This window comes from Monodon monoceros, unplaced genomic scaffold, assembly GCF_005190385.1.
Source record: "Monodon monoceros isolate NGI ecotype Baffin Bay Population unplaced genomic scaffold, NGI_Narwhal_1 Super_Scaffold_7, whole genome shotgun sequence".
Classification (NCBI taxonomy): Eukaryota; Metazoa; Chordata; class Mammalia; order Artiodactyla; family Monodontidae; genus Monodon; species Monodon monoceros.
Window position 1 is genome coordinate 8,537,298 of NW_021703784.1, and position 13,157 is coordinate 8,550,454.

A 13,157-nucleotide genomic window follows, 5' to 3' on the forward strand; every position below is an offset into this window, starting at 1 on the left:
AATACGGACACAGACCTTATACCCCTGACAAAAGTTAACTCAAAATGTATCATAACGCTAAATGTAAAACACAAAAGTACAAAATTCCTAGAAGATAACAAAAGAAAATATAGGTGACTTTGGGTACAGCAATGACTTTTTAGATATAATATCAAAGGCATGATCTATGAAAAAAATAATTATAAGCTGAATTTCATTAAAATTAAAAACATCTCCTCTCCAAAAGACAATGTCATGAGAATGAGAATTCAAGCCACAGACTAGGAGGAATTATTTGCAAAAGACACATCTGATAAAGTACTATTATCCAAAATATACAAAGAACCCGTAAAACTCAAGAATAAGAAAACAAATAGCCCAATTAAAAAATGGGCCCAAGACCTGAACAGACACTTCACCAAAGATGATATACAGATGGCTAGTGAGCATATGAAAAGATGCTCCTCATCATGTCATCAGGGAAATGCAATTTAAAATAACGAGATAACACACACTCCTATTACAATGGCCAAAATTCAAAATGTCGACAGCATCAAATGCTGACAAGGATGTGGAGCAACGGGAACTCTCATTCATTGCTGATGGATTGCAAAGTGGTACATTTTGGAAGAAGGTTTGATAGTTTCTTAGAAAAGTGAACATCCTCTTACCATACAATCCAGCAAATGTACTCCTCAGTATTTACCCAAAGAAGTTGAAAATTTATGCCCACACAAAACCTGCACATGGATACTTATAGTAGCTTTATTTGTAACTGCCAAATCTTGGAAGAAACCAAGATATCCTTCAGTAGGTGCATGGATAAATAAACTGTAGTACATCCAGATTTTAGAATATTATTCAGCACTAAAAAGAAATGAATTATCAAGCCATTAAAAGGAATTTGAGCAATCTTAAGTGCATAATACTAAGGGGAAAAAGTCAGTCTGAACAGGCTACATACCGTATGATTCCAGCTATATGATATTCTGAAAATACTGGGTTGGCCAAAAAGTGCCTTTGGTTTTTAAGTAAAAATAAAAGATACATTTTTTCATTTTCACCAAGAAGTTTATTGAACAATGTATTCACCCTTTCGTTCCACTACCTTCTGCCATTTTTCAGGCAACTTCATAATTCCATCTTCCCAAAACTTTTTACCTTTTTGAGCAAAGAACTCTTCCAGGTGCCTTTTACAGCTTCCAGGGCATTGAAATTTTTTCCATTAAGAGAATTTTATAAAGACCAAAATAAATGGAAATCCGAAGGTGCAGTGTCTGGTGAATGTGGCGGGTGAATCAGAAGTTCCCATTCAAGCTGTAATAGTTTTTGCCTGGTCATCAAAGAAACCTGAGGTCTTGTGTTATCCTGATGGAAGATTATGCGTTTTCTGCTGACTAATTCTGGATGCTTTTCATCGAGTGCTGCTTTCAGTTGGTCTAACTGGGAGCAGAACTTGTTGGAATTAATCGTTTGGTTTTCCAGAAGGAGCTCATAATAGAGGACTCCTTTCCAATCCCACCACATATACAACATCACCTTCTTTGGATGAAGACTGGCCTTTGGTGTGGTTGGTGGTGGTTCATTTCGCTTGCCCCACAATCTCTTCCATTCCACATTAGTGTACAGTATCCACTTTTCATCACCCCTCACAATTTGTTTTCAAAATGGAATGTTTTCATTACGTTTAAGTAGAGAATCGCATGCGGAAATACGGTCAAGAAGATTTTCTTCGCTTAACTTATGTGGAACCCAAACGTCAAAGCGATTCACATAACCAAGCTGGTGCAAATGATTTTCAGCGCTTGATTTGGATATTTTGAGTATGTCGGCTATCTCCCGTGTGGTATAATGTTGATTGTTCTCAATTAATGTTTCGATTTGATTGCTATCAACTTCAACTGGTCTACCTGACCGTGGAGCATCATCCAGCAAGAAGTCTCCAGCACAAAACTTTGCAGACCACTTTTGACATGTTCGATCAGTCACAGCACCTTCTCTATATACTGCACAAATTTTCTTTTGCATTTCGGTTGTGTATTTAACCTTTCTTGAAATAATAAAGCATAATATGCCAAAAATGTTGGTTTTTTCCTTCCATCTTCAATATTAAAATGGCTACACAAAAATTCACCAATTTTGATAAGTCTTTTTTTAAATGCACGCTGATATGACAGCTGTCACATACAATCAAACTTATTTTGAATGAAGTTAAAGACAACTAAGTGCTACTAGAGCCATCTTACACAAAAACCAAACGAACCTTTTGGCCAACCCAATAGCAAAACAATGGAGCCAGTAACAAGATCAGTGGTTGCCACAGGCTGGGGGAAGGGAGAGATGAATACACAGAGCACAGAACATTTTTAGGGCAATAAAACTATTCTGTATGATACTACATTTGTAGATACATGTCATTATACATTTGTCAAAACCTATAATAATGTACAACACTGAGACTGAAGCCTAATGTAAAATATAGATTATGATATGTCAATGTAGGTTTATGAGTTGTAACAAATGTATCACTGTGGTACAGGATATTGACAGTGGAGGAAGTAGTCCATGTGTAGGGGCAGGGAGTAAATGGGAACTTTCTGTACTTTCTGCTTAATTTTGCTATGAACCTAAAACTACTCCCAAAAAAAGTCTATTAAAAAAACATAGCTCTTAACCACCTTTTAATACTACGACCCAGATCAAAAACAGTTGTTTCCACTTTGGATAAGAAGGTAAAACCACTGCTTGATTATTTCTAAAACCTAGCTTCCAAAATCATCTTAACTGGTAATTTAAGGCTCACAATGAGGATCAAAGAACTTACTTTTCAATTTTCTTCCTTTGTTCTTTTTGCCTCTGTTGTTCTTTCACTTGTTCTCTTTCAATATCCATGAAAAGTCGTCTATATCTCAGGTACTGCTTTTGACGCTAAAGAAAAGAAGTTAAAATTGTTAAGATTCCACTCTCAGAGGACTTTCCAAGAAAGGAAAATCCTTGTGCCATAGACAAGAAAACTATATGACACAAAAGTCACAGGGAATTAAGTCCTTAATTTCCTTCTATTTATGGTGACTCAGGATAATATCACATATAGCAAGAGATTTATATTTTCAAGCACATAGCTATTAGATGTAACAGACAAATCAGAGAAAGAAGTACTAATTTAGTTTGCACTTAGCATGGTCAGTTGTCAATAGCCCTTGAGGAAATGATTATATTTAATATGATAAGATACATACTATATTTACTCTGTGCTCCCAAGTAGTAAGTACCACAGAAGCAGAACCAAAGAAAGAATGTAAGAGGTATTTTATAACAGAACGTCACTTTAACTTTCCAAAATTAAAACCACACTACAAAAGCACACTCTAAGCCTAGCCTAATATGGTGGGGAGGAGGGAGGGAAGACTGAGGAATATCAGAGCATCATACTTTTAAAGGGAACAAGTATAATAAAAGCAAATGCTGGGGCTTCCCTGGTGGCACAGTGGTTAAGAATCTGCCTGCCAATGCAGGGTACATGGGTTCGAGCCTTGGTCCGGGAAGATCCCACATGCCGCGGAGCAATGAAGCCTGTGCACCACAACTACTGAGCCTACGCTCTAGAGCCTGTGAGCCACAACTACTGAGCCCACGTGCCACAACTACTGAAGCCCACGTGCCTAGAGCCCGTGCTCCGCAACAAGAGAAGTCACCACAATGAGAAACCCGTGCACCACAAGGAAGAGTAGCCCCTGCTCGCTACAGCTAGAGGAAGCCCACGTGCAGCAACAAAAACCCAACGATGCCAAAAATAAATAAATAATTAATTTAAAAAAAAAAAAAAAAAAAAGCAAATGCTACTACCCTGTGCGTGATCTGTTCATACTTCCAAATTTATATATTCTCTTTTTAAGGGCACAAGCTGCTCAAAGAGCACTAGTATACACACAGACATGTTTTTGTCCTTAGAGTAGCTTGTGTCTTTTTGGTAAAAATTATTAAAACTATAATAACAGTTCTCAATATTGAAGATACATCACAATCATCTGTGGTGTTTTTTTAAAACACAGATGCCCCAAACCTACCTAAGATACTGATTCAGTATATCTGCTTTGGGTCCAGGCATTTGTATTTGGAAAAAAGCTCCATGTCTGATTCTGGTGCATGGCCAGTGTTAAAAACTGTTCATTTAAACTAACTTTAGATTGAAAAGGAAAAAAAGGAAGTCACAAATTAAAACTCTTCCTTAAATTAGCTATTATGGCAAATATACACTAACTGAAGAAACTCACTAGGATCACCTCTCTGATTTCACATCAAGGTACCCTAAATCCTAGAAGCTTAGAAGAGAAGTTCAACATATTAAAATGAGTCAAGCAACTTTTGTGCCTTTATCTATGGAATTTGTAGTACTAGCTCTTAATGTGTTAGGACACAACAAATTGTTTCCAATCTCACATATACTATTAGAGTAGAAACACTGATGTCCAAAAGCCATTATCACTACATACCTCTTTCTTGTCTTCCTCTTGACTTACTCCTGACTGAAGTGCCAGTGGAGTTTGGAATTCAGTGTTCAATCCTGATTGATATTCACCACCAACCTGTTAGAAAGTCCAGTCACACAAAGAGACAAAATTGCCAAAAGTTAGCCCTACGTATGTTTTTGATAATTTCATCTATTGATTCCTTTCTCCTGCAATCTTGAGCTCAACTGGGTAAAAACAATTTTTTAAACAAATATAAAAGAATAAAGCTTTAAGAAAGAATAAAAGAAAGAAATTAATCAAACAAAAACAATAAAGAAAAGAAAATATCCAGGTCAAAAACATGGATGGGGACCTCCCTGGTGGTGCAGTGGTTAAGAATCCGCCTGCCAATGCAGGGGACATACATGGGTTCGAGACCTGGTCCGGGAAGATCTCACATGCCATGGAGCAACTAAGCCCATGTGCCACAACTACTGAGCCTGTGATCTAGAGCCCGCAAGCCACAACAACTACTGAACCCACACACCACAACTACTGAAGCCTGCGCCTACAGCCCATGCTCCGCAACAAGAGAAGTTTCCTCAATGAGAAGCCTGCACACTGCAATGAAGAGTAGCTCCCGCTCGCCGCAACTAGTGAAAGCCAGCACACAGCAACAAAGACCCAACACAGCCAAAAAAAAAAGAGAATGAACTAATGACAGATCAAAATGTTCAGAATGAAAGTCCTTCTAAATTGATCACTTGAAATCACTCTATCATGAGTGTGTGCTTGGGACTGAATCCAGGATATAAAACTAGATCCCTTAACATCTCAAATCTGTAATCATTTTCAATTTATACATATTCTTGAAAGGTGTGAGTTTAGAGAATAAAAGCTTGAAAATACTATAGCCGTCAACTGACATGGCAGGGAAGAAACTGGGGCTTATTTCCCCCCTAATTATTAGAAAAGCCTGTTGACATAACTTAGTACACTTACTTGGACATTATATGGCTCAAATTATGATCTCTAACTTTTAGAAATAAAAGTTTAAAATTACTTTTATCTTTTTAGCTTAAACGTTATTTATTTTTCAGCAAAGTTGCAAGATATAAGATCAGCATGCAAAACTCTATTGTATTTTTATGTACTTGCAATGAACAATCTGAAAATGAAATTAAGGGGAAAATCCATATAAAATATCATCAAAAAATTCTTAGGAATAAATTTAATAAAGGAAGTGTAAATTGTATACACTGAAATCTACAAAACATTGTTGAAAGAAATAGAAGATCTAAATGAATCAGAAGACTTAATATTGTTAAGATGGCAAATTGATCAACAGATTTAATGCAATCTACATCAAAATTTCAGCTGACTTCTTTGTAGAAGTTGACAAGGTTATCCTTAAATTCATACGAAAATGCAAGGGACCTGGAATAGCTGAGATGACCTTGAAACAGAAGAACCAAGTTGGAGAACTCACTCTCCCCAATTTCAAAACTTACTGCGAAGCTACACTGATCAACACAGTGTGGTACTAACATAAGGATAGACTTATAGATCAATGGAATAGAACTGATAGTTCACAAATAAACTCTTAAATTTACAATCAACTTTTTTTTTTTTTTTTTTTTGCGGTACGCGGGCCACTGTTGTGGCCTCTCCCGTTGCGGAGCACAGGCTCTGGACGCGCAGGCTCAGCGGCCATGGCTCATGGGCCCAGCCCCTCCGCGGCATGTGGGATCTTCCCGGGCCGGGGCACGAACCCGTGTCCCCTGCATCGGCAGGCGGACTCTCAACCACTGTGCCACCAGGGAAGCCCGTAATCAACTAACTTTTGACAAGAGTGACGAGCGGATTCAACGGGTAAAAAGAGTCTTTTCAACAAATGATGTTGGGTCAACTGGATATCCAAGTGCAAAAAAGAATGAAGTTGGACCTCTACTGAACACCATATAAGAAAATTAATGCAAAGTGGATTGAAGACCTTGCAGAATGCAAGAGATATAAAATTCTTAGAGGAACACACAGCAGTAAATCTTCATGACCTTGGATCAGGCAACGGTTTCTTAGATATGACACCAAAAGCACAAGCCACGAAAAAATAAGTAACCTGGACTTCAAAATTAAAAATTTCTGTGCTGCAAAGGAAAGGAAACCACCAAGAAAGTGAAAAGACAACCCACAGGATAGGAGAAAACATCTGCAAATCACAAAACAAATAAGGGTTCTGTATGTAGAATATATTAAGAACTCACATAACTCAATAATTAGAAGATAAATAATCCAATTACAAGTTGCACAGAGGATTTAATAATTTTCCAAAGAAGATATACATATGGCCAATAAGCATGTGAAGAGATGCTCATCATTAATCATCAAGTAAATGTAAACCAAAACCACAGTGAGATACGACTTCACACCCATTAAGAGAACTATAATTAAAAAGGCAGACAATGACAAGTGTGGGTGAGGATGAGGAGAAATTGGAACCCTCATAATACTGCCAATGAGAATGAAAAATAGCGCACCCACTTTGGAAACCAGTTTGGCAGTTCCTCAAGGTTAAGCATATGATTACCGTAAGTCTCAGCAATTCCCCTCCTAGGTATATACCCAAGGGAAATGGAAACACATATCACAGAAAAACTTATAAACAAATGTTCATAGCAGCATTATTCATGACAGTCAAGAAGTGGAAACAATCCAAATGTCCATCAGCTGATGAATGGATAAATAAAACGTGCTACATGAATATAATGGAACATTATCCAGTGAATAGGAATGAAGTACTACTACGTGCTACAAGGTCAATGAACTTTGAAAACATTATGCTAAGTGAAAGAAGTCAGTGACAAAAGGCCATTCCACGATCCCACTTATATAAAATGTCCAGAACAGGCAAATCTATAGCGACAGAAAGTAGATTAGTGGTTGCCTAGGGCTGGGGATGGGGGTGAGGGGAAAAAGGGAGCGAGTGGCTGCTAATGGACGTATGTATGACTTTTGGGGAGTGATGAAAATATTCTAAAACCGATTGTGGCAAAGTCTGCACAACCCTTGGAATATAGTAAAAACACTGAATTGTACACTTTAAATGGGTTACTTGTATGGTATATAAAGTAGTCAATCCTCATTATTTGAATACTCCTATATTATTTGTGAATTTGCCTATTCGTTAAAATGTATTTGTTATCACAAAATGAATACTCGCAGTGCTTTTGTGGTCACTTGCAGACATGCACAGAGCTGTGAAAAATCTGAATCGTCAGTTTTACACATTGCAAGCTGAGGTCGAACACGGTGATGCTCTGCCTTTGGGCCTTCATACTGTAAACAAGTATCCTTTTCAAGGTACATTTGGTGCAAAGGTTTTTGCATTTTTGTGCTTTTTTTGTTGATTTTGCTGTTTAAAACATCCCTCAAGCACAGTGCTGAAGCACTACCTAGTGTTCTTAAGCATAAGAAGGCTGTGATGTGCCTTATGGAGAAAATATTTACATATATTAGACAAGCTTCGTTCAGGCACAAGCTATAGTAACACTGGCCCTGACTACAATGTTAATGAATCAAAAACACACATTAAATAAGGTGTCTTTAAACAGAAATTCACACAAAACAGTTGAGCAATGAATGGTTCAGTATTCACTAAAATTCAGTGTTTATGGCAACTTTATAGGACATAACTACTATGAATAAAGAGAACTGATTGTATATTTCAATAAGGCTGTTATTTTTAAAGTTATTTGTTATAGAGAAAATCTGAAAACAATACACAGCAATAGGCTAATGGTGGTTATCTCTGGAATTTGGGGGGTTTTTTCTTTTTGTTTATTTGTATTTACTTTTGCTATAATAAAAATGAAATTTTCTGCTTTCAAAAAAGTAAGAAAAACTGGACTTCCAGCACTGGCCAAGGAGTAAGCCCACTCTGAGCCTCTCTCTCTCACTGATTGTAACTAAAAATTCCAGGAAATGTGGCCCCTGGTATCTGGAGAGTATATGGGGTGGGTATCCTCAAGAGGAGTGAGTTCAGAACTCTACTCAATACTCTGTAATGACCTGTATGGGAACAGAATCTAAAAAAAGAGTAGATATGTGTATACGTATAACTGATTCACTTTGCTGTACAGCAGAAACTAATACATTATAAAATACATTATAAATCAACTATACTCCAATAAAAATTAATTTAAAAAAAATGCATGAGGGCTTCCCTGGTGGCGCAGTGGTTGGGAGTCTGCCTGCCGATGCGGGAGACAAGGGTTTGTGCCCCGGTCCAGGAAGATCCCACATGCCGCGGAGCGGCTGGGCCCGTGAGCCGTGGCCGATGAGCCTGCGTGTCCGGAGCCTGTGCTCCGCAACGGGAGAGGCCACAACAGTGAGAAGCCCGCATACCGCAAAAAAAAAAAGATGCATGAGTTAGAAAAGTGGATTCCTTAATTCTGTGTATGAACTGGCACACATCCCAGAATTACCCCTGAGCTGTGCATGCATGGGATGGACTTAAAGAAGTATAATGAAGGCTTTGAGACCTGAACTAACATTGAAGCCACTGTTCACAGAAGATGAGAAAGAACGTATAATCTGAATTTAACCAGGTTGACTGCTTGCCAAAACAAACAAAAATATGCAACATTATTCAGAGGATTTTAATAGAAACCTGTCTCACAATATAATTTTCAAAATTGGACCCAGAAGAAAAGATGGCAAGAGAATCCAGAATATGGATCCAAAGAAAGACGTCTCTTCCTCTGAGATTAGTAGGAACAGGTAAGAATGGCAAAAAAGTAAATGGTCAAGGAAGTTATTGCATGATGGCTTCTATTTTTTCTTTTATCGAAAGTCTGAGAGTATGGGGGTGCAGCAGGAACTTTAAGGAGTATTTAAGGGTTAGAATGATCAGTGTGGGCCGTAGGTGAGGGAGCGGACAAGTGGCAAGTAAGGAAAAAGCTAGGCAGCACTGGGGACCCAGCTGAGACTATAAACCGTAAGGATGAATGTGTATAAACCTACACCATTAAAGAGCTTTTTTCCAATAAGGCTGGATTCTTTGGGAGCCTAAAAGGTGAAAGGACTGATCCAGGGCTGAGGATTTTCAGGGCTGGTATGGCAGAAGGACAAGAAGAAGAGGTTCTGACTACCAAAGCTGCACCCTCAATTAAACAGTCAGGATTAGGTACCCCTCTTCTGTGCTCAGCTAATGCCCTATGCATCCTCTACCACTAATTATGTTGCTTCAGAATTATCGCTTGTCAGTCTCTCTTCTTTAGACTGTCTGAAATTTGAGTGCTCTGTCTTGTTCATAGTTATATCTTTGATATTTAGAACCTAAACAATGGCTAACATCAAACAGGTGCTCAATAAGTGTTTGATTGACTAATTCTTTCTAAACAAATTTAGCAAGAAACCAGCAGGTACCAGGCACCATGTTAAATGCTGTCCACACTCCGGTAAACAAAACAAGTGTGGTGCCTCTCCTCATAAAGCTTATAGACTAGTGGAAGTCATGTAAATAAGTAAATAATTACAAACTGTCTTGTTTATGGAGAAGGAAACAAACAGAATGCAGGGACAGAGGAAAAACAGAAGAGGGTTGCCGTATGGAGCGTAAGCTCTAAAAGATACAAATGCATTCACCAAATGGCGTGAGCAGTGACGTAATGGTAGTAGAAATACTTTAGGCTGCAGCGAGACCCCTGATGTAATCTAAATAGGTCAGAATAGTCTAATATATTACGGCATGAAAGTAGACATTACACTTCTTGCCACTACTATGGATCTTAACTGCATCTGCGAAGCAATCCTAAGCTTCTCTATCCATAAAACAAGGATAATAATAGTATCCATCTCCCAGGGTAATTGTGAGAGTTAAATGAGACAATGGATACAAAGTTTTAGAACCATTTTGGCTACGGTAAATGCTTAATGAATTTAAGCTGTTAGTCTTAATAATATTAATAACGTTAATCTTGATAAGGTGGTCAGAGCAGTCTTTTCTAAAAGGGTGACATTTAAGCTGAAACGTGAAGGATGAGAAGGGACCAGCTTTGTGAAGAAAAAGGAGAAGACTATCCAAGCAGAGGGGTAAAAAAAGCAGAAGAGCTGAAGTAGAAAAGGGGCTGGCATAGTTCAGGATATGTAAACGGCGATGCAGAAGAAAACATGACAGCCTTCCCTTAGACCAATCTTAAGAGACCCAAACCAAAAATAACAAAAGACCTGCAGTTTAGTCCTAAAAACCTCAGCCCAAATCCATAATTCTGCCTTTATGCCTCCTTTTCTTTCTGCTCTCTTAAAAGGGCCAAGAGGAAATTTCTCTTTATCTCTTTCATATATTCTAACAACACTGGTTGCCTGAAGGCTCTGTCTTTAAAATAACATGAAACCACAAGTCAGAAATTATCCAGACAATGGTAAAATTCTAGTGGGAATAAACTAGACTTCAGTTAAGTCATAGAAAAATCTTAGTAGGCCAGCGTACTGTGACATTTCCTTGAAAAACTATAGATCTTAAATCAATACACCAAAACTTAGGCAATATAACTCTAACAAGCTCCAGCCCAAATTCTGAATAGTTTCTTTCTTGGTGATCCTACCTTATGCTCTACCAGGTTACTGATGGAGATCTAGCCCTGGCTGTTGGTGAAAGAGCCTCCCTCCCCCTCCCCCCAGAAACCACTTATTTCTTTCCCTCTCACACCATAGAAGACTAGGGCCACCAGAAATACACCTTTAATAAAAGAACATACATGTAAAAACTACAATTTTTCCAATAGGCAACAAGCGCTCCTGACAATACCCTAGGCTTCGGTGAGTAATCTTAGGTTTTACACACTATGAAATAAACCCAGAATCGGCGTTTTGCTCAGCCTTACTGCTCCCAGCTCAGTAGGACCCACAACCCTATCTAAACTCCAGGGCTCATACTCTACAGTTTGGTTTACCTGTCTGCTGCTGGGAGCCTCTCTCTGGTGCTTGGGTGGAAGATGCTGACGGCCTGCCGGAAGCAAACCTGCTTGCCATCTTTCAGCTGTTCCAGCAGATGGTTGCCGTATGGAGCGTAAGCTCTAAAAGATACAAATGCATTCACCAAATGGCGTGAGCAGTGACGTAATGGTAGTAAAAATACTTTAGGCTGCAGCGAGACCCCTGATGTAATCTAAATAGGTCAGAATAGTCTAATATATTACGGCATAAAAGTAGACATTACACTTCTTGCCACTACTATGGATCTTAACTGCATCTGCGAAGCAATCCTAAGCTTCTCTATCCATAAAACAAGGATAATAATAGTATCCAACTCCCAGGGTAATTGTGAGAGTTAAATGAGACAATGGATACAAAGTTTTAGAACCATTTTGGCTATGGTAAATGCTTAATGAATTTAAGCTGTTAGTCTGAATAATATTAATAACATTATTGATAATATTAATAAGAGATAACACTATCATCACTGTTGTTGTTGGTAGCATACCTCTGGCAAGTCTATACCAAACTCTAACTAACTGACTTTCTGCTGCTTACATTTTACTATACTCTGCTCTACCTGCTCTCTGGTGGAGCCTGGATCCTGGATTTCATGTAAAACATATTCATGGTGCTCCAGAAATAACTCCTTTCTCCATCTCTCATCTGTCATATTATGTGAGGCCTGCCCACAGTTCCTGTGCTAAAAGAAAACAAACACTGAACATCAACTGTCCAAGCGGTAGCATCATGCCAGGGCAATAGTAAAAGCTTTAGTGAAGAGGCCAGAAGTAGTTTTAACAGGGCAGAATGGTCACAGAACAGGAGGACATTATATCTTTGCCCATTGTTATTGACCTTAACACTAAACCCCTGAAACAGTTACTACTTTGCCCTGTCAATCTTGAACCAAAACCTAAGGAATTTACTCTCTGTTACTTACTTCTCCCTATATTCTGCTTTACTTATTCTCTGGGAGAGGCTAGGTCTTGAATACCAGGTGAAACATACCGATGGCACTTCAGAAGCAACTCGTCTTTCAATCTCCCATTTCTCAAAAGATGAGGGCTGCTTGATACACTTGTTCTAAAGGAATAACAAAACACAGAACTAATTGTCTAAGCAAAAATTATAGGTTAGTGACAATACTGTACACTTCAGTGACAACTCTGAAATAATGATACTAGGGGAGGGTAATATAACAATTAGAGGTGTGCATGTGTGTGTTTAATATAAAATTTCCAAACATACATAAAAGTGGGGAAAAAATTAGTATAATAAATCCCAAGATACCTATCACCCAGCACCGACAATTAGCAACATCATGTTTTTTGTTTTTGTTTTTTCTTTTAATTTTTATCGGAGTATGGTTGATTTTACAAGGTTGTATTAGTTTCAGGTGTACAGCAAAGTGAGTCAGTTATACATACATCCACTCTTGTTTAGATTCTTTTCCCATATAGGCCATTACAGAATATTGAGTAGAGTTCCCTGTGCTATACAGTAGGTCCTTATTAGTTATCTATTTTATATATAGTAGTGTGATATGTCAATCCCAATCTCCCAATTTGTCCCTCCCAGCAACATCATGTTTTTTCATCCATCTCTTCTCCCACTTTCTTTCCTGGAGTATTTTGAAGCAAATCCTAGATTATTCCGGCACTTTTTTTCTTTTGCATTTTTTGCATGGGGCAACTCTTTATTCAACAACACATTTGGAAGAAGATAAGGCAACAAGGCAATATTTTTATA

The 13,157-nt window shown here is 38.2% G+C and overlaps 1 protein-coding gene across 9 annotated transcripts in view; it reads right to left on the bottom strand.

Moving 5' to 3' along the window:
- The window catches only part of CCDC15 (coiled-coil domain containing 15), a 63,690-nt gene that overhangs the window by 30,888 nt on the left and 19,645 nt on the right, over window positions 1-13,157 (bottom strand). For 6 of the 9 annotated variants that reach the window (XM_029209131.1, XM_029209130.1, XM_029209132.1 and 3 more), the window contains exons 10-14: window positions 12,417-12,491; window positions 11,986-12,108; window positions 11,384-11,506; window positions 4,473-4,565; window positions 2,804-2,907 (exon numbers count right to left, since the gene is read on the bottom strand). In XM_029209131.1, the coding sequence (XP_029064964.1) occupies window positions 2,804-2,907; window positions 4,473-4,565; window positions 11,384-11,506; window positions 11,986-12,108; window positions 12,417-12,491 (518 nt within the window). Of the gene's footprint in view, window positions 1-2,803; window positions 2,908-4,472; window positions 4,566-11,383; window positions 11,507-11,985; window positions 12,109-12,348; window positions 12,492-13,157 lie in introns of all 9 variants that reach the window. The other 3 variants (XM_029209135.1, XM_029209134.1, XM_029209137.1) reach the window with 2 other exon arrangements.